Raw genomic sequence first — 21,419 nt, forward strand, 5'->3', positions numbered from 1 at the left:
GATCACCTGAGGTTAGGAGTTTGGACCAGCCTGGCCAACATGGTGAAATTCTGTCTCTACTAAAAATACAAAAATCAGCTGGGCATGATGGTGTGTGCCTGTAATCCCATCTACTTGGGAGGCTGAGGCAGGATAACCGCTTGAACCCAGGAGGCAGACGTTGTGGTAAGCCGAGATTGTGCCACTGCACTCCAGCCTGGGAGACAGAGTGAGGCTCTGTCTGAAAAAAAAAAAAAAAAAATGCTATCAATGAGTCAATTAATATGTTTCTGTTTATAAGATTTTTTTCTTTTATCTGAAAATCTTTTCAAATAAGGAAATTAAATCTTTAAAATAGAATTTTTTACTGGAGTCTACATAAAGTTAGTTTTTATTGATTTTAAAAAGTTTTTCTAGTAGCATATTAAATTAGCACCATCCTCTACTTTCATATGTTTATTCATGGCCCTAAAAGAGCAGCAATTTTACTAACTAAAAAAATGCCATAATAAATAAACTATGAATATATAAAAATTCTCATATAAATTTTTAACATCTTGATGAAAAAAGCAATTTAGGATGCTTTTTCTCCAAATTAATTAATGAAATAAATATCTAGATACATTTACATGATTAGAATTTGTTTACAGAACAAATACAACTTAGAAAATATTAACAATTTTATAAAGTTGATGTTGAGTGCTAATGTTCTCAAAATTTAAAATTGGATGAATTGATAGTTTCTTTTACTTTTCTGGATCACATTTCCAAAGCCAGGTCACTTTATTTTTGCTTAGGTTTCTGATTCTTCTTCTACTTCATCTTCTTTTTTATTTTTTTCTCAGACAGAGTCTTGCTCTGTCACCCAGGCTGGAGTGCAGTGGCACGATCTTGGCTCACTGCAACCTCTGCCTCTAGGGTTGGAGCAATTCTCATGTTTCAGCCTTCCTAGTAGCTGGGATGACAGGTGCGCACCCCCATGCTAGGCTAATATTTGTATTTTTAATAGAGACAGATTCACCATGTTGGCCAGGGTGGTCTCCAACCCCTGACCTCAAGTGATCTGCCTACCTCGGCCTCCCACAGTGCTGGAATTGCAGATGTGAACTGCTTCGCCCAACCCTGATTCTTTATATATTTTTAAAGCTTGATTTAGTACAGATGAAATTGAGTAAAGGCAAAAATGACCACTACTGTATGCTCAGCACCATCATGTCTGTCACAACTTTTGTGTATTTACTGCCATCTAGTGTTACCTTTAAAAATTGATGACACTTGAACACTTTTATTTGCAAAATAGTCAAAGAAATTTTTATAGACTGAACCACAGAATAGCCTACCAATGTAATAGATAAAAACATATGAAAATACAATTTTTTGTGGGTTAAAAATTAATATGGGGGTGGCATAAAATTCAGCCCTCACGATTAAATCATTATTCAAACAATTTCCCTTAAGTACTTATCCTTAATTTTGAGGCAAACTTAGTTCACTTTATCGATACAGTTTTTAGCAAAAGATTATTACTTTACCCACAGAATTACATACGTTTCCAATTTCCAAAAAATAGAAATGACCTGATACTCTCCAGATATCAATCTTAGATGATACTTCATTTTAGTAATAAATGAATTTACAGTTTTCTTTTAATTCTAAACTTGGCAAGATGTACCTGTTGAACATATTGAATACTAACAGTTTACCTACTAAAATCGGTTCTTTTTCTAAGGTGAAAATGAATTAACTACTCACCTCAGAAGTTACACTGCATTTCTAATATTTAGGGCCTGGTGACCACCAAGCCTGTCTAAACCATGCATGTTTAATTAGTGGTTTAAAAAATATCATTTAATTGAAGTTTCTTTAAAAAATTAAGTTTTCATGTGGCATCCCCTCTCCCTCTGAAAGCAGCTGCTTAGATGCAGAATTGAATTTCATCTGTAGTATCAGAGGTATCCTCGGAGAATGAACCGAGCCTTTCCGATTCTTTGGTGCCCTGAGTCACAGGATTTATTTTCCTAGTTTCAGATTTAAAAGTTGCAAGCATTATACAGAAATTCCTTTATAATCTTTATCAGGATTCAACTGATTTTGAACATTTTGTCACATGTGTTCTTCCTCTCTCTCAACTAAGAGAGAAGGGGGGAGGGAGAGACATATTTATAGATATTTGAAACTACACAAATGTGGATTCTGTCCCTGTACTGCCACTTAGTGTATCACCTTGTCACCTTGTCTTGCGAGCCTATTTCCTTGACTGCAGAGTGAGGCCAGTGTGGCCTCTTTTGCATGAGTGCTCTGAAGAGTAGAAATGACAGATGTTTAACTCTGATCATATGTCTGGTATTGAGCAGGTACTAAATTGCAGGTCTTGTTACCACTCTCACAGGGCAAGGCATAGATGAGGTTGTATATGTGAAATGCCGAATATAGAGCTGAGCACTTGGTCAAGGAACAGGGGATGTGAGCTGTAGTTCTAGCCAGCTCAGTATCAGAAATAAACTTTCATTATCTTTATTATCATTTTCATCATCATTTGCTTAAGAAGGCAGTGTCACAGCATAGAGGTAGCTTGGGGAGTCAAAATCTGGTGGTAGCTGGATTAGAATCCCAGCATTGCCCTTTAATCTTTATGAGTCTGTTTTCTTGGACGTAAAATGGAAACATTGGTAGTGTACATAAGAAGTTTCAGGCACCATGTTTGATGCAGAGGAGGAAGTGGAAAATTGATAACAGTTTATATAGCACTGCCGTTGTTCATGCGTTCTTCTTTCAGCAGTTAGTTCATATGTCTCTATCAGCTCTAATTTGTTGTCATGGGCAAGGCTCTCCATCATAACACTGCATTGGTTTCGTCTGTGTTACAGTTTGCTGCTATCATGTTTATCTCCCTCTCTTATGTACCTTCTGTCTATGGTGTGAATGTTTCCTTCTCTCTGCTGATCTTGCTTCCACACCTCAGCCTAGCCCTCCCTTCCTCTCATTCATCCCTCATCAAGTCCTGCTGATTCTGACTTCTGAATATTTGTTTTGGCTCCATCCCTTGTCACTGAGTTCATGCACTTACCATTTCTCATCTAGACTTATTTTTTTTTAAAGTTGTGTTGAGTATAATTCACATACCATACAATTCCCTCATTTAAAGTATGCGTTCAGGAGCTCTTACCTAGACTTTTACAGCCAATCCTCACTAGCCTTCTGGCTTTCCTGCTTTTCCTCTTTTGGTCCATGCTCTCTACTGCTGGAGTGGTTATTCCTAAGTGAAAATCTGATCATATTTCTCTTCTGCTGTGGCCCTCACATGGATCTCCATGGTTTACAGAAGAAATGCGTTAGTCGAATGTCAGATGCTTGTCAGTCTCCTTCCCCTTCACTTCCCCTGACTTCTATTCCATCCTCAGACAACCTAGGACCCTTATGAAAGTTATTGTTATCATTTACTAAAACTATATGACTGTCACATGGCTCTACTACCAGATGGAGCTTCCTGAGAGCATGACCAAGGACAGCACGTGATGCTTGTTAAATGTTTATTCATAAATGAATGAATGAATGAGTCATATATAGTTTTTTATTCAGTGAACATATAGTTAGTGGCAATTATTTAAGAATTAGTTTATAAACCAGGCGCAGTGGCTTGCTCCTGTAATCCCAGCACTTTGGGAGGCTAAGGCAGGCAGATCATGAAGTCAGGGGTTTGAGACCAGCCTGACCAACATGGTGAAACCCTGTCTCTACTTAAAAATACAAAAATTAGCCGAGTGTGGTGGTGCACACCTGTAATCCCAGCTACTTGGGAGGCTGAGACAGGAGAATCGCCTGAACCCAGGAGGTGGAGGTTATGATGGGCCGAGAGTGTGCCATTGCACTCCAGCATGGGTGACAGAGCAAGACACTGTCTCAAAAAAAAAAATTCTAATTATAAGGACTTTGATAATGTACCATTTAGAAATACTAAGAAAGCCCTTAGGTAAAATATTAAAATTATATCATTATAGGAAAAGGAAAACTACATTGGAGAGTATGGTACAGTGGTTGAGAACATGGGTTCTGGGTTCATATCCTGGCTACACCACTGACTAGCTCTGTATCTTTAAATGAGTTCAGTACCTACTTCTACAAACTTAGGAGGGCTAAATGAATAAATGCATGCAGTATGTTTAGTACAGTGCCTGGCAAAATTCAGTGTTTAATTTTGTTAGCTATTATTGTCATTGTTGTTTCTGAAAAACAATCTGTTCTCATAGAAATCTCTTTACCTAATTGAAAGGTTTGATTAAATTCTGAGAATTCAGTTTAAAAACTTAGCCTAGAAAGGAGCCCACAAGCAACTAAGTCATTAATCTAGTCACCATTTCCTATTGTTGAGCATGAGTTGGGTTGGTTTTTTATTTTTGGATTAGGGTACTTTTGAATAGAATTATGGAATTTGTTTTTTTCTTCCTTCTTTGTTTCCTTTATTCCTGTGATAATCTTAGAATTTACTAGTCTTTCCATAGACTCTTCAGCTTTTATCCAGATAAAACATTGCTCTGTGTTCTCCTAATGTGGGAATAATTAAGAGTATTAAGTCAAATGCTTACACTGAATACATATTTATTATGTGCTTAAAATATGCTAGGCATTACTAAGATACATCTATAGGGTTCAACCCTGTAGGGTTTTGTGAGCCCCTCCCTGTTGTGCGGAGAAGAGAAACTGTAGAAATAAAAGACACAGACACAGAAAGAGAGAAAAGAGAGTTTGGGCTTGGGGGTCCACTGCCAACCAAAGCGTGGAGACTTGCAGTGGCACCGAGTGCCTGGACACTGACTTTTATTGAGTACAAAGCAGTGGGCAGGGAGGGTAGGGTGAAGTAGTGGTGGTTGGTGATGGGGGCCCAAGACTTTTAAGTAGCCGAGACAAGGAGAAACGCTAATGCGTTAGCTCTTTTTGCATATTTGTTAGAAATATTAAGGACACTAAGATTATGTTACTATTATTAATTCTTACTTTTTAAAAAAAAGAGAAACCAGATGCAGAAGCAGGGTGTGAGAGTAGACATGGAACGTGACTGCTGAAGCACAGCGTTACATAGAGACAGTTAAGCCACCGGATGTCTGTGGGCTTTCCTGGCCGTCAGGCTTTGTCACAAGAGCTTGGAGAAGTGGAGTTACTTCCTAACTTCCCCAGGAAGGAGATGTCTGGGTTATTTTGGACATCTCCTTCCCTAGCTGGCTAAACAGTGGGTGCTTTTACAGCACTGGAGCTTCCACACAGCCAAGGTGCCCTCCAGCAGCCCTTATGTGGGTGTGACAGAGGGCTTAGAGCATTTTGCCTTAGGATTACTTTGTTTACAATGTCACCTTAGTTCCATGCTTTATAACCCGATAGTTATTAGTAAAATTAAAGGTTATATTGAGTGTATATCTTTATGATTATAAGTAACTATAAGATTATATGTGATTATATAAAGGAATAACTATGTGCCTACATTTCTAATTCTTTTCTAAATTAATATTTTTATGGGAACAGGCTGAGGCTTCAGACTCTTGCCACTGCACTTGCAGGGTTTTCCCCTACATACATCCCTGGTTTTAGGAATGCTCCTGTGAGCATTCCTAAAAGACAGACAGAACTATCTAAGAGATAAATTTCAGTGCAATAGAAGGCCTCTTTCCTAACCTCCTTCCCCTGTTGACCCAGCTCTCTCCATTTCCCCCTGACTAGTGCAGGCTCTGTCAGCCTGCTGAGTGGGCATTGGGGTGAGGATGATGGGGAAGATGTCCACTCACTGAGTTTATGGCTCACCAAGAGGTATTTTGTTCCTAAATCTATTTATCTGTGGTATTCCAGTTACTGTAATGGCATAATTTAATGAAATGGATGGAAACGATAAAAAGTGTGTGCTAAAATAGAGACAGCCATCACTTCTATGAAAACCTTTGGAAAGACTTCATAAAGACAAATTGCTGTCAGATTGAATAAAGATGAGACAGTTATGAAAGATTGGGGAAAAAATCATCAGAATATGGACAGCTTCCAGATTCTGTTTTCACATTGCTTCACAAGTATCTGTAAGTTTTCACTCTCCTTTAAAGAAAACAAACCGGGGCGTCTTAGACATTGTCTTATAGGTGTTATTTAGGCATGGCAGACAGTGAGACAGTCCATCACTAATTCCTTCTCAAAGGAAGGGCCTTAGCTCTATAGCAAAAGATTTGCAAATTAGTGCACATTTAAATTTTTGCTAAAACAAAATGAAGATCTGTGTTTTGTTTGATTCTTTATTTTAGCTGTTTTGATTAATGCAGGAATTATTGGCCCCAATTGTGTCATATAAATGGGCTTCTTCAATTCCCTGGGAGTGCTAAGTTAGGATTTTAAGTTTGTCAATCAATGGGAAATACTTGTTTTGTTGAAAAACCCAATGCCCTTGGAATTGATGATTAATACATAATCTGTTTAAATATGATTTAGTTAACATCCACTCTTGCAGATTACCTTGCAATTTTTTAAGGTCTTACAGTGATTAACCTAACCTGTTTCTTGCCCAAGAAAGTTTAGGAAAAGGCAAGTCTCATACCTCTGCAAGAGATCATTTCACATTCAGAATAGAGTTGTTTTCAGAAAAGAATTGTCTGAAAGAAGGTAAGAATTAGAAAATTCAACAGCTTCTCTGTACTCCTAAGCCATAATTTCAAAGTCTGGGATCATTATTTTTTTTAACATGAAAGCAAAGAACATTGTATATCTATATTCAAATGTAAATACTTCAGATATCCACAAACAAACTAATTTAGGTTATTCATCTTTGATGACTATTCCTCCTGTCTCCTCTTATTCTTTGCTTTCAAGGCCTCTGTCAGTTGCCTGCTCTCTCTGGTATCTCCTATTGCACCGAAGCCTGTGCTCCTCACTCTCAATGACAGACCTGCTAGGTGCATCAGCCTCCCTTGGGCCTGCCTGCTAACCTCATTCTTGCATGATAGTGAACTTCCTTTTGGATGCCTGAACCAATCCAAAGTCAAACTGACCCTCTTTCTCCGACTTCCTATTTTAATGGGGAGATAAAAAAGCATCTTTGGTTTCATTTTTTTTTTCCTATGGAGGAAAGCAAGTGTTGCTTTAGAAAGTTGAAAATAGACTTGCAACACATAAGAAACTCCTGTTCTTTGCAATATTGAGTTGTATGTTGAGCAGTCTCAAATCTAATGGGAATGCATTAGATTTGAGATTCCTGGTGGCTGTGTGTCAGGGGACCCCTGAAAAAGTGAGATGTGGAGGCAGCTGCAGCACCAAGAGGGAGCACGAAGAGTGAAATAAGAGACAGACTATAGGTTTTCTGAGGCAGAGTGGAGAGTGTGAATTGGGGGATAAGTGGTAATGGATGGGGAAACTGATAGAGGGCTCTAAGGTCACGATGAAAACTTTATAGCCCATTTACATTTTATTCCAAAATGGCCTTTTTAAAAATCACTTTCGAAGTCATGACTGCAGTATTTATTTTCACGCACTAACATAAATTCTACTTGGCCGTTCTAATGATCTCTACAAATGAATATGTTGCAGATTGAATTTACTGTATATTCTTATTATGAGAGTCAACTTCCAATCCTTTCCTTACCAGGGAGCAACCTCTTTGTTGGGTTGAGAGGGCTGAAACATTTCTTGCCTGTGAAGCACCTGCCCCTGTATGTGTAGACGGCATGCTGTTTTCTTTCCTGTATCCCTCTCTGCTTCTGGCCTCTCCTGTCTCTAGTCCAACCACCATGTAGTCCAAAAGTCCAGCTGGAGTCTGCCTCAGCTTCTTCTCTTGATTGTTCTAAAATCCACTTCATTTTTCCATTTCTGCAGTCCTGTTGGTTAGATCCCAGGATCTTTATGCCTGCCATCATTACAGTTTTTTTCTGCCAGAATTACGAAGCTGCCACAGTAATTGTTGTTAAAGAACCTGTTCTTCAAGGTATCCTTCTGTATTTTCACATAACTTGTTTTATTTCAGTTTAAAAAATGGTTTCTGAATTTCTAGTCAGTGCTGAAGAGACAAAGAAGATAAATCACACTTCTCTTGGAACTGGACTCACCATCAAGATCATTTCAGTACCATTTCTGATATCTCTTTTCTTATTTTTCCCCCTCAGTTAAAAAGCTGTTTTTAAATTCATATTTGTCAACCTGTAGACTCTGTTCAATAACCTGTTTTCTTTAGGAATGATTTCCCACATTAACAATACCCCAAACTCAAAATGTTGTGTTGGTACTCTAGGTCAAATTTCACTTTTAGAAACACTTAGATTTTTTTATATACTGAAATTTTATATCAAAAATAAGGCCAGGCCTAACTATCATTTTTTAGTATCATAGACATTTATATATTTTGGGCATGGTGAAATGGTATACATTTGACCAGATCTTAATGTTTCTAGTTATTTTGATATGTTGTAATTGTTCTTTTGTCTTGTTACTTCTGTCCCCCGACCGTTTTTAGTCTGTAGCTTAAAAGCTTCATAGGGACTCTAGTTTCTTTTGTAGTCCCCTAAGGTGCCATGTTGCAAAGACTGGATTAAATTAGAAACTATGTAAGGGTGGTTTGTGGACTCCAGGGTGCTTACAAATGTAAAATGTTAATATTACTACTATAATTTCCCCTTAATTAATAAAATGTGTTCCCAGTCCCATTATGTTATAAATGTTACTGAAATTGACTATTTCTAAAGATGTTAATAACAATGAATGGAAAGGAAAGGTTTTTGAATATTGGTTACTTTCTAAGAAAATTTCTTCCTATCTTACATATATTAGTTACGTGTGTGTGTGTGTGTGTGTGTGTGTGTGTGTGTGTATGTGTGTGTTTTGTAGAAAGTGTTCCTTCCCTGAGCCTGAGATCACGGTTCTCCTCTGGTGGATGAAGCAGGAGGTGGAAAGTGAGCTGCATAATGTAAAGACGTGCTTGCCTCCAAGCTGTTGTCAGTGGATCCCAGCTGTGACCATTTTTAGGAAGGTTGTAATGCTTCTATTATCCTTTCCATTTCAGCACTTCACACAGAACTAATTGACACCATCTGTGCTAATAATTAAGCCTGTGATGTGGTCATTGGTGCACAAGGAACTCAGGTTGAGGGAATATTTCACATCGAAAAGAAGGTGAGATATGAGCAGAAAGAATACAGTTTGTCGATATTCTTTTATGTTAGTCAGTTGTAGAAAAGGAAACCCAAGTAAAGAGCAGCTCTCTAATATATCAATGATACTCTTCCCCAGCCTATAAGCCTTTTACCCACTGAGTGTGTACAACAGACATATGAGCAAGGTGACGGGTAGAGCTCTTGGTAGTCTTCTCTTTGCTATTAAATTTGTTCAGAGATTGCCGTAATATGCATCTAGTCTACATTTGGACATTAAAACTTAACTGAGGATGATTACCAAGGATTAAGAGTAAAGTGAGAGGTGAGGGCGTTTTTGTTTTGTTTTTTTTTGTTTTTTTTTTGTTTTGTTTTTTTTTGAGTGATGAAATTGTTCTGTATCTTGATTATAATGATGGCTTCACAGGTGGGTGCATTTATTAAAACTGAAAGTGCTCTACATCAAGATGAGGGATTTTCTTTGTAAGTTAAAAGATAAATTTTAAAATGAATAAAAACTTATTGAAACAATGCCTTAAAATATCTTTTGTGGCTTAGGACATATTTACAAGATGAAAAAAGTAGCTTTTTTTTCTTTTTCAAAATTAGCAACAACCTAAAACCAGTTAATCTAAAATTTAATTTTATATAGTAAATGGCTCTTTTCAAACTCCAAATAAGATCTTATTATTGAATGTTTACGGACATTGCTGAAAGGAGCAAAAGAAGAGGGCTTTTATGATTTTCTTTGAACACCACCCTACCCCTTCTTAAATTCATTTTACCATAAAAGGAGCTGCTGGTCTTGAGTATTGTTTTGCTGGTGAGAGGAAATTAATGAGGTGAGGCATCATTCTCATAAATTTGAGAATTCACTGATCGAACTTAAGAACAAAAATGATCTATTGTTTTATGTTTAAGACTTTCAAAATGTAGGTCATGTGCATAAATGCAAATGACTGGTAGAAAATAATATACCACTGCTGGTAACTCTTTTGAGGGCACAGGGTATTCATGTGCTTCTAGAATCAGCCAGATTTGCAGAAGGGCAATGGGAAGTGGCACAGTGGGAGTGACTGAGAATTCTAGTGCTCTAAGGAGTGAAGGATCAAGGTTGATATCAGTTATTAATAATAAAGTTATTAATAAATACAAGTTTAATAAATATGTAGTTTCCATTTGGTACTTTTTAAAGAAATAATTTCAAATTAAAAGAAGCATTTTAAATAACTTGGAATGTTGAATTTACTTTTGTGTTTTACTTTTATCAGGAATGTTTAAATAATCTACAAAGTATCCTAAGCCAAGACACTTTTTAAGAGTTTAAGCCGAAGAAGAGTTTTTAAAATACAAAAGACTAGAAAGTGTGTGATTATGGTCCAAGTGAAAGTTGCCTTATCAATTGGATAACAAACATCTGTCAGTACTTATCTTGTAAGGACTTTAAAATGAGGGACAACAACCTTTCAAAACTAGAGTGCCAAGTCCTGTGTATTCATTCTTTTTCAAGAGAAATAATCTTTAAAGTCTTTGGGAAGACTTAGAGACTTAATCTTTAACGCCTGTATCAACTGATATCTTAGTTATTAGTTTGCACAGTAGCTGATATTAATGGAATTTGGGTTTTCAGGATTTTTCTCCCTGTTGTCTTTGTCACTTTGTTATTAAAATTTACTATCATTTATACTCCCAGTGCTACCCTAACTGTGGCTCACACTGTGCTGTTCTGAGAACTGTTAGTAGTTCACAGTAAGATAAGGAGCTCATGCTAAAATGTAAATCAACATACTGCTTCCTTCATTAAGAATGTCTAGGTATGGTGGCTTACTTCTATCATTCCAGCACTTGGGAGGTCCAGGCAGGCGGATCACTTGAGGTTAGGAGTTGGAGACCTCCCTGGCCAACATGGCAAAACCTTATCTCTATTAAAAATACAAAAATTAGCCAGGTGTGGTGGTGTATGCTAATTCCAGCTTCTCTAGAGGCTGACGCACGAGAATCGCTTGAACCTGGGAAGCGAAGGTTGCATTGAGCTGAGATCGCACCACTGCACTTCAGTCTGGGTGACAGAGACTCTGTCTCAAAAAAGAAAAAAAAGAAAAGAAAAAAAAAAAGTCAGCAGAGTTCTAAGTGTGCTTAGTGACACAGTTGATTTACATTCTGGTACAAGTCATCTCTCATTGGTGGGCTGCTAACAAGTAGTGCTTTGACCTGCACTGGTTTGCAGCACTATAATTAAATACATGGTTCTCTCCTCTCTAACATAGTTGTTAGGTTTGGATAGCATTTTTGCTACTGAGCAGGAGCAGTCCTGCTGTGTTGCTCCCATCCTGACTCTCAAACTGTCATGCTCCACTGCCTTATTCTGGCTATTTCCAGGTGGATGTTGGGATAGTGGGTAGGGGTGCAGGACTTTTCTGCAGAGAGGTGGCTTTTACCCTTGGGTTCTGTGTATTGGTGTTGTCAGGAGTGTTGTCTGAGTTAGAGAATTATACTCTACAGAGACATGGCTGCTCCCCCCTCCCTCCCCCCAACCCCTTCTCTCTCTCTGTCTCTTTCTCTCTCCTGTTTTTCTCTCTCACATGGGCACACACACACACACACACACACACACACACATACATTCACATGCACATGAACAGAGTTCTGAAAACAGAAGGCATTCAGATGGCCATTTCAACAATTGGGAGAAAGAATCATTCCCAAGCATTCCTACTTAGCACTTTGTCTTCTAAAATGTAACATTTAATCAAATTTTTAAAGAAATCATTCTCTCCCATATATACCTCCCGTGTGGACCATGGTGGCCTGCCTCATGTCTTTTGATCGTTTCATTTTTGGTTGTTAGCTGACAGCATGTGCAAACTAGAAAGGTATTCTGTTACAGAAATAATTATCTTCTTTATTTAAATTTTGTGTGTTCTTTGAATAGTAATGCATTTACATGATTCAAAACTCAAAAGGATCAAAAGCACAATGATAAGAATCCTCTACTTCTGTCTCCTAGTCAACAAATTCCCTTCTGTGGCGGCAGCCAGTGTGATTGGTTTCTTATGTTTGCTTCCAGGCATATTTAATGCGCAGATAAACAAGTATATGTAATAATGATAATTCATAAATACTAGTTCATAAGCAGAATTTAGTGACTTTGTTTTACACTTAGTTGTTTAGTACAAATGAGAATGCTGTTGTCAGGAAACAAAATTTTCAATGTAAAGGAATCCATATGTAAGATGACCTCTGGTGCTATTGAACTTTGGAATTTATGACTTGAATGGTATTTTACAAAGTGGTTTGACCTTTTCAGAATAAGAGAAATTCTTGCATCATGAATAAATGACAGGTTGAAGTAAAGTGATTGGTGTGCTTATTATTTCAGATTTGGATCAGTTTCACCTGTCATTTATCAAGAACAAGAGCTGTTTATGAATAACAAATATTTTTGTCCTGCTTTTTGCCAGGGATATTACTGGGACTGGACTGGGGTCAAAGCTAAGTTGCTATTTGTGCATTTATTACAGTTTTTTAAGTAAGAATGAATTTCTTTACTGTTCCTAATGCCAAAGCTTGTTTAAATAGATAATTGTGCAACTATGGAATAAGAATTTGTTAGTAGTATAACTCACTGAAAAGTACATTGGATTAGGGAGATTTTGAGCATTTTTTAAATAAGCTCCATAAAACTTAAATGTGATATAAGTATACTATTTGACCTACAAATTCTACTTCAAATAATTTATTTTGAGGAGAGATACTTGGAGGCAGGGGCATGGCTTAGCCTCAGTGATATGGTTCTTTGAATGAAATTGCCTTAACTTTCCTGTTTTAGCTCCTTTCTCATTCTCATTTTCTTCTACATCACCTTTTCTCCCCAACCCTTACATGTGTCTCAGCTTTCACGGTTTTGCTTGACAACATACTTTTCATTTCCATCATCTGAAATGTGCTACCATTTTTTTTTCTGCTAACAGCTCGTTTCTTGTTTGAGTCTTTACCAACTGTTTTGATGAAGTCTTGGGCTCTATCTTGCCTGGAGGAAAGGAGAGGTATTATTGAGCTTCTTCTGGATTTAGGTCTTGGCTTTGCCATAGAGACCACAAAGACAGAGAGTAGAGAACGTTTGTCCTGTGCAGAACAGGGATGACCAAGTAAAGAATCATGCTTTTAGAACAGGGCATGTGCTTTACATGAGTTCCCTGCCTTACTTAAGACTGAGAAAGGAACTGAGCATACATAAATCTTACCATATCATTTTGTATTTGAATTTCTGGGTTGTGGATTCCTAGGTGTTTTGGGGAGATTGCTGTTGTTGTTTTGCGTTACTCTTTTATGGGAAAAAGCATTAAAATAATGTAAATTAAAATTAATTTTGCTTCATTTAACTATAAAGATATGGCATGAGAGATTTTTGGTGGGTGATGAAACTGTTCTGTACCTGATTATGTGTTGGTTATATGAAACTATACATGTGTTAAAATTCATAACACTAGACACCAAAAAGTCAATTTTATTATATAAAAAACAATTTAATTTTGTTTTGAGAGTTTTGTGTATCTCTGCAAATAAAGATAGGTCTGTGGGAGTCAGTCAGGAATCACTATTATACTGGATGAATGGTAGTATAGCCTCCTTTATGAAAATTGGGATTTCCAAGGACCTAGTTAGAGTATTTCTGTCTGCTCCTCCCTGCATGTACACACCTACCTGCATTTTCATATTTAGTATAAAATTAGTTCTAAACTGAGCAAGGATGACAAGGCAGTGATGATGGCTTTTTCTCTCCTAATCCTTGGAAAGAATTTTAAGCCATGAAACATGAGAAGTTTAAGTGAAGGTATAGCATTTGCAGTTATCAAAGCATCAGTGACAATTGCGTCTTTATTTAGATGGTCTGAGTCCTTTGACCTTTTGACTATTGGACGTTTATCCCTTTGCATTACTAAGAGCTTTAGGGGAATATGTGACACTTGCATCCTAGCTGCTTGTGATTCTACTCTTCTCCTTGTTGGCAAGGTACAGTTGATGTCGTACTTAGGGCTGACAGATGAATCGGCAGGTTGCTGCTTGGGAATGTGGGCAGGGTGATGAGTGAAGATGGTTTTTGTTTATTGGATGAAGCATCACTGAGCTTGTGACAATGCTCTTGGCTCTTTTATGATTATGGGGTTTTTTTTTTTTTTGGAGACAGGGTCTTGCTCTGTCACCCAGGTTGAAGTGCAGTGGCCAATGGCGCCATCTTGACTCACTGAAACCTCCACCCCCTGGGCTTAGGTGATCATCCTGCCTCAGCCTTCTGAGTAGCTAGGACTTTAGGCACTCACCACCATGCCTGGTTTATTTTTGTGTTTCTTAGTTGAGATGGGGTTTCACCATGTTAGCCAGGCTGGTCTCAAATTCTTGACCTGAAGTGATCTGCCCACCTCAGCCTCCCAAAGTGGAAGGGATTACAGGTGTGAGATCACATATTATATTTTCATTTTAGAGACCTATATATTTATTTTTTTATACCAATAAGAAACCAAAAGTGCAATACTATAGCTTTTCATTTTATATTTTAAAATATTGATGCAAGAAGAAACTCTGCCATAGATATGAGAAGATAATTTTATCTGAATCATGAGAATTCCTTATTTTACCTTTATTCTCACAAAATAATTTGGAAAAGCTGGAATAATGTACAAACCACTATTAAGGTGACATAGATCTTGGTGAATTCTTTGGATAAAGATTCAGCCAGAACTTGTAATTTAAAGAGTGTTAAATACATTTCTCCAAAGTAAAAGAGTTTGCTTAAAAATGTAGGTTGGTTCTTGAAGATCTATTATTTTGTTTTGTCTTCAAAATAGTTGAAGTATTAGCTATGTAGCATGTAGACATACTTGAAAGTTAGAATACCTCCACTGATGACCATAGAGTTAGTTTTTGTCTTTTTGCCTACAATGTATTAGTAATATTACACATTCAGGTTTTAGTTAAAAGAATGCCCAAGTTTGACCTTTTAAATACATAACATGCTTTTTGAGATCAAGGCTTTTTCTGTGACCAAAATAGGATTAGGTTTTTGAATATTCTGTGTGTGCCCAAGGAGAACGTATAGCCTCTGTTATCAGTGTGTAGTGTTTTATTTGTACACACACACATACACACACACACATATACATATTAGTGTATATTAGTCTCTGCTTATCTGCAAAGGATGGTTCCAAGACTCCCAGTGGATGCCTGAAGCCGTGGATAGTACTGAACTCTGTATGCACTATGTTTATTTTTTTTTATGTATGCATACCTATGACAATTGGTAAATTATTGATAAATTAGGAGTAAGAGATTAATAACAATAGAACAGTTATAATAATATACTTTAATAAAAGTTATGTGAATGTGGGGTCTCTCTCTCTCTCTCTCTCTCTCTCTCTGTCTCTTTCTCAAAATGCTATGATATTTTTCAACTGCAGTTGACCATGGGTATCTGAAACTGTGGAAAGTGAAACTATGGATAAAGAGACTACTACATACCTATTATATACCTATATATGCATATATATAAAACCTTTATGGGTTATATATAGTATATATAAAATGTATGTATAATATATAGGCTATATATTTTATATAAGAAATATGTAATCTATATAACCTCTACCCTGTTAAACATAATGTTCAGATCTTTTAAATTACTGCTTACTTTTTGTCCACTTTTCTTGGTTTAAGAGTGTTGTAGCCGGGCACGGTGGCTCAAGCCTGTAATCCCAGCACTTTGGGAGGCCGAGGCGGGTGGATCACGAGGTCAGGAGATTGAGACCATCCTGATCAACATGGTGAAACCCCGTCTCTACTAAAAATACAAAAAATTAGCTGGGCAGGGTGGCGCGTGCCTGTAATCCCAGCTACTCAGGAGGCTGAGGCAGGAGAATTGCCTGAACCCAGGTGGCGGAGGTTGCAGTGAGCCGAGATCGCGCCATTGCACTCCAGCCTGGGTAACAAGAGCGAAACTCCGTCTCAAAAAAAAAAAAAAAAAAGAGTGTTGTTAGTCTCCTATTCAAGTGTATTCAGTCTCCTATTCAGGTGTATTCCTGTTAGAAAGCATCTACTGTAGTTTGTGATTTATAAATGTAGTTACTGTTGTATTTGGTTCATAGAAATTTATAACTGCTACATTTTCAATTTTATAATCTTTGAGATTATAAAAATATTTCTTTAATGCTTTTAGCCCTTAATTCTACTCTGTCTGATAATAGGATTATATCCCGTATCTTCTTAATTTCTATTTTTCCTTAGTATATCTTTATTTTTAGCCTTTCTGAGTCAGTCTGTATCTCTTGTGTACAGCATAGAATTGGGTTTTGTTTTGCAAGAAAGTTCGAGGGTTTTTTTAAAATTAGTATCTTAAGCTCATTTGCATTAATTGAGATGCAGAATATGTTTGGTCTCGACTTTATCATATTTTATATTATATGTACTCTGGTATTGTGTTATACATACCATGTTTCTTTCCTCGGTGGGGAGCAGATTTAGGAAAGTTTGTTTTGTACCTCTATAGTTTTATGTTCTATGATGCCCTAATTTCCTTTGTTTTTACTTAGATTTCCACTATTTAGTTAGTCAGTTTAAAATAATATCCTTTATTATATGTTATCTACTTGACAATGTATTCTGCTTTTCTCCTTTTTCTCTCCTCTCATTATTTCAATTGTACTATTTCTACTTTGTCAGAATATTTACCATTTACATATATCTTTTTTAGTTCTAGATATGTGTAAATCTCTTTGTTGCTTGCCATTAGTCATCTTGCCAAACTTTTCCCTTTCCCCTCTTTGTTCTATGATCATGTTCTTCAGTATAGCAGTTTTCAAACAATAATGAGCATACTCATCACCTGGACCTGTTGGGCAGGGCCTAGATTCCCACTTCTAACAAATTCCAAATGGTATAGATGCTATGGGCCATGAACCCCACTTTGAGTAGCAAAAGATTTCTCAGGAAGAGTTCTCAAGTTCTTGAACATAAGTTCTGTATTAGGTTCTATACCATGTATACTTGAAGGACAACTGGCTGGATTTTAAAATATGTTGGCTCAAAGTTCTTGAAGTTCCTTAAAAAATCTCCTCCACTGTTGTCTTGTGTTGTTGCTGTCAAACTGTGATGTGAATCTTCTTTCCTTCCTTTAGTGAGTGACTTCACCATTTTGTGTGGAGGCCCAAGTGTTTAATATTAGTGTAATTATTTTATAGGAATATGTCTCAAAGTTGATTGGTTTAGATCACAGATACACACGAGCCCTTTCAAATGTAGTTTCAGGCTTTCTTTTGCTTCTGGAACATTTTCTTAAATTACAAGGCTTTTTTTGTTGGCTTCTGTGCTTTTTTTTGAAATAGGGTCTCGCTCTGTTGCCCAGGCTGGAGTACAGTGATGCAGTCCAGCTAACTGCAACCTCCACCTTTAGGGCTTAAGCAGACCTTCCATCTCAGCCTCCCAAGTAGTTGGGACTAACAGGCACACACCACCATGCTCAGCTGATTTGTCTAGAGATGGGGTTTTACCATGTTGCCCAGGCTGGTAGGTTACAGTTTTAAATATTGTGTTCTATTGTTTTTTTTTTCTCACAGTCTCTATCTATATGAATGTTGGATCTTCTTAGCCTGTCTTCCTTATCATTTTTTTCATTTTGACATATACTTTTATTTTACTTTTATTTTTGTACTCTTGGTTTTTCAAGCCTTTCTGCAGTGTCCCTTATTTATTTATTTATTTATTGGGTACCACAGGTATGTGCTATCTTTTTTTTTTAATTGCATTTTAGGTTTTTGGGTACATATGAAGAACATGCAAGATTATTGCATAGGTACACACATGGCAGTGTGATTTGCTGCCTTCCTCCCCATCATCTATATCTGGCATTTCTCCCCATGCTGTCTCTCCCCAATTCCTTACCCCCTGCTGTCCCTCCCCTATTTCCACTCGACAGACCCCAGTGCAGTGTCCCTTATTATATTTTCATTTGGGTACTTTCTCCTTTGCCACTTTGTAATTTATCACTATTTCTAAGATGATTTTGTTTTCTTTTTCATTTTCTTTACTGAGTTTAGTCACTTTCATTTCACATCTTTCATTTTGTTAGATATTTTTGATCTGAGTTTTTTACTTCCCATTTTAAGTTTTTTTCATGTTCCTAAATGCTTATTTAAGGTTATTTAATTCAGTTTTGATTATTGAGTTATAATTTTCATTTGGTTATGTTTTGTTTGATGGGTTTTTGTTTGCTTTATGTTGTTGAGGAACAAAACCAAAAATGGAAATATTTTGATTCTCAATGCATGCTTTGTTTTCATAGTAACATTGTACAGATGTTATCTGTCTTTTTTTTTTTTTTTTTTCCATTTTGAAATTTTCCCAGACTAGCAATAGTATTCTTATTGAAAAGGATAAGGAGTTTTGGGGTAGCTTACTGAGTGTTTTAGTTTCAGAGCACTCTTTTCTCCTGGTATAGTAAAATGTTTCTTTAACAAGTATCTTCTTGGTAGTGAGAGGCGGGAGTATTGTTCTTGTGTCTTTAGGACTGTTATTTTCTATCTTTTTCTTTCTTCTTTCTCGTAATCATCAGCCTCCAGGAGATACCTGAGCCTTCCCTATAATCTTTTCTCCCCATCCTTCCCACAAAATGGTGCCTTCCTAAAACTACCACATGTGATTCTGTGCATTTTCAAACTCCCTCCTTTTGATTTTCCAGAAAATCTCTGATCTATCAGTTCACAGACATTTTCTCAGTGAAAATTTCTTTTTCTGGGGGTGACTTTATCTGTGTTCCAATATTCCTAGATCTCTATTTCCCTCTCTTTCACAGTGTCTGACTTGACTTGCCGCTTAGGTGTGGGCTGTGGAGCTAGTCTTGCTGGATTTGGGTGTTTAGCTCCCTATTTTCATGTAACACAGAGTTCATGCCATTCCCTATCTCCTAGTTAATGTTGTAGGTATGAGGAATGTTTAGTTTTTGTTCTCTTCCTATTGATCTTTTTGGTTTTGGTTTTGAGTATATATGGAGAGATTTGGATTTAGATGCCTCTGCCTTATAAGAACCCAGAACTCCAGAACTATGTAATAATGTTTTTATATCTAGAAAAAAATGAATTCATTTTGGTATTTTCAGGCAATTTAAATATAGTCATATATGAACTAAAGAGTACTTCATCTTCTGTTTAGTATACAGCATATTTTATATTATTTGAGTTATCATACTTATTCTGACTTATACCTAGTTCACTACAAAATGTGTTCTTGTTAACATATTAGTAAACCTCTAACATAGCATCTGTATGGAGCATGCTGGAAATATTGTAATAGTTTAATTGGATAAGGGGCATATTGAAATAAAATTTGTATAAATATACAAACAGCCATTGGACACATTGTGAAAATCTTTCCCAGAAATCCATTTACACAGATGAATCCATAAATCTGTGATTTAAATCTGGTATAACTTTGCCTCAAGTGACCAAAGAGAAGCATGGGGTGTGTGTGTATTATAGCCATTGTATGTACCATATATATACATATATACATGTGTATGTTTGAATTTGTAAATATATACTGTTTTTCCATTATTATTGAAGTTAACCAGTAGACTAGAAATTATTTTAGACCCTAAGAGAACTTAAGGGACCTCTGCTATTATTACTGATTAAAGTAGGGCTAAAATAAGAATATAGATGCTATATTCTATAATATTTATAGGATATCTTAAGTAAATATTCAAAATATTTTAAGGAGCTGCTTATTAAAGTGTAGCATAGATACAGATACTGGTTATGAATGTCAGGCTCAATGAAGTGTCAAGAAGTGAGCATATTCATAAGACATAGTACATTTTACCAGAAGCCCCTTCATGCTCTTCCTAGTCACTACCAACCCAAAATAACCACTTTCCTGACATCTATTGCCATTTAGTTTTGCCCCTTTAAATTCTGTCTATGTTATACTGTGCATTCCCTTGATATATTTTCAGTCGTCTCAGGATGTTGAAACTGTTTCCCAACTCTGGTGCTCTTTTAACAGTTGTTTCCCCTGGTCAGTGAATCCTCCATGTTGCCATGTGGGCGTGCATACTGATGCTTCTCTGTGGCTGCCAGGGAACTTCAGAACTCCACAGAGGCCCTGTTTCTAGTGTCTCAAAAATAATCATACATGTTGCATACCTAAATCCGGTGAAGAACTTGTCAAAATAATGGTTGATTAGAGAGATTAATAAAATATAAAAATATTTAAAGATTTGGTGACTGAACAGGACAATTAACATGTTTAACATGTTGCTAATTCTGAAAGTGAATCTAAAATGGGCAAGGTAATTTTACAGTCCATATGTTAGTCATGTCCCTGACTAAAGAAATAAGTTGGCAGTCTTTTTAAAATTTCATCATTTTCATCATTCAAGTGCTTTTATTTCTCTAAGTGTACTGCATTTAATGACTATTTTTACTTAATACTTACTTTCTAAGTATATTATGCGAATTTGCTAGAATATATTAAATGTTGTCACTTGAAGATAGAGTAATGACTATGTTGCAAAACAAATAAATAAATCCAAAGTGGAGAGATGATGCAAGTAAATTACAGTGGCAGCAGATCCTTGGATTTGGAAGGACTGATTTCCAGAAAATCTGAGGTCCGAAGTGACCAACCGTCATTAGATTTCTCATAAATTGATGGCATTTTGATATTGAAAACAGAAGGAGGAAAACTTAGAATGGAGAGGAGCAAATTTAAAAACTGGGCCACTGCTCTTTCAAAATGCATCAACTCCCTTCACCACCACTTGCAAATTTATTTTAGGAACTTGAAAAGAGGAAAGAAGAGAGACAAAACATCTTTTCCTGCCTAATAACTATTCCCTTTACATTACTTCTTCCCACCAAATATGGTGAAAGTACTTTGTGATGCTGAGAAGGGAAGTTGATTGGCCTCTGACTATAGGGTTGACTGTGCTTCATGGGGGTGCTCACCTAGCAGATATTTGGGTGCTCACACCTTGTGCCGAGGCTAAACAGAAGCAGGCATGGTTGCCGGCCTTGGAGCTTCATCTAGCATGGCTACAAAGCACCAGATAGTCTTTCAGATAGATGTAAAAGGGTTGAGTTTAGAGTAGGGGAGCATGACCTCGTTCAGAGTCTGAAAGAAGGTGTTTCTGAGGAGAGGTAGCCAATAACATGGAGCCTAAAGTGAGAGATGGCGATGAGGGACTGTAGAGGGAATGCTTTGGGCTCAGAAGATAGCCTGCCTAGGCAGTATGGAGTCCCAGAGCTATGAGGATGCAGGGGAGAATGTGATGTGAGGCTAGAGAGGACA

General features: G+C 36.8%; 1 protein-coding gene across 10 annotated transcripts in view; it reads left to right on the plus strand.

Moving 5' to 3' along the window:
* ANO10 (anoctamin 10) overlaps nt 1-21,419 on the plus strand; it is a 286,509-nt gene that overhangs the window by 118,467 nt on the left and 146,623 nt on the right. The window contains exon 11 of one of the 10 annotated variants that reach the window (XM_039477246.2): nt 8,996-18,201. The exons of the other annotated variants lie outside the window; for them this stretch is intronic. Within the exon in view, the coding sequence (XP_039333180.1) occupies nt 8,996-9,013 (18 nt within the window). The 3' untranslated portion in view covers nt 9,014-18,201. Of the gene's footprint in view, nt 1-8,995; nt 18,202-21,419 lie in introns of those variants that run through there. 10 annotated transcript variants of the gene reach the window in all.

Source organism: Saimiri boliviensis, chromosome 8, assembly GCF_048565385.1.
Source record: "Saimiri boliviensis isolate mSaiBol1 chromosome 8, mSaiBol1.pri, whole genome shotgun sequence".
NCBI lineage: Eukaryota > Metazoa > Chordata > Mammalia > Primates > Cebidae > Saimiri > Saimiri boliviensis.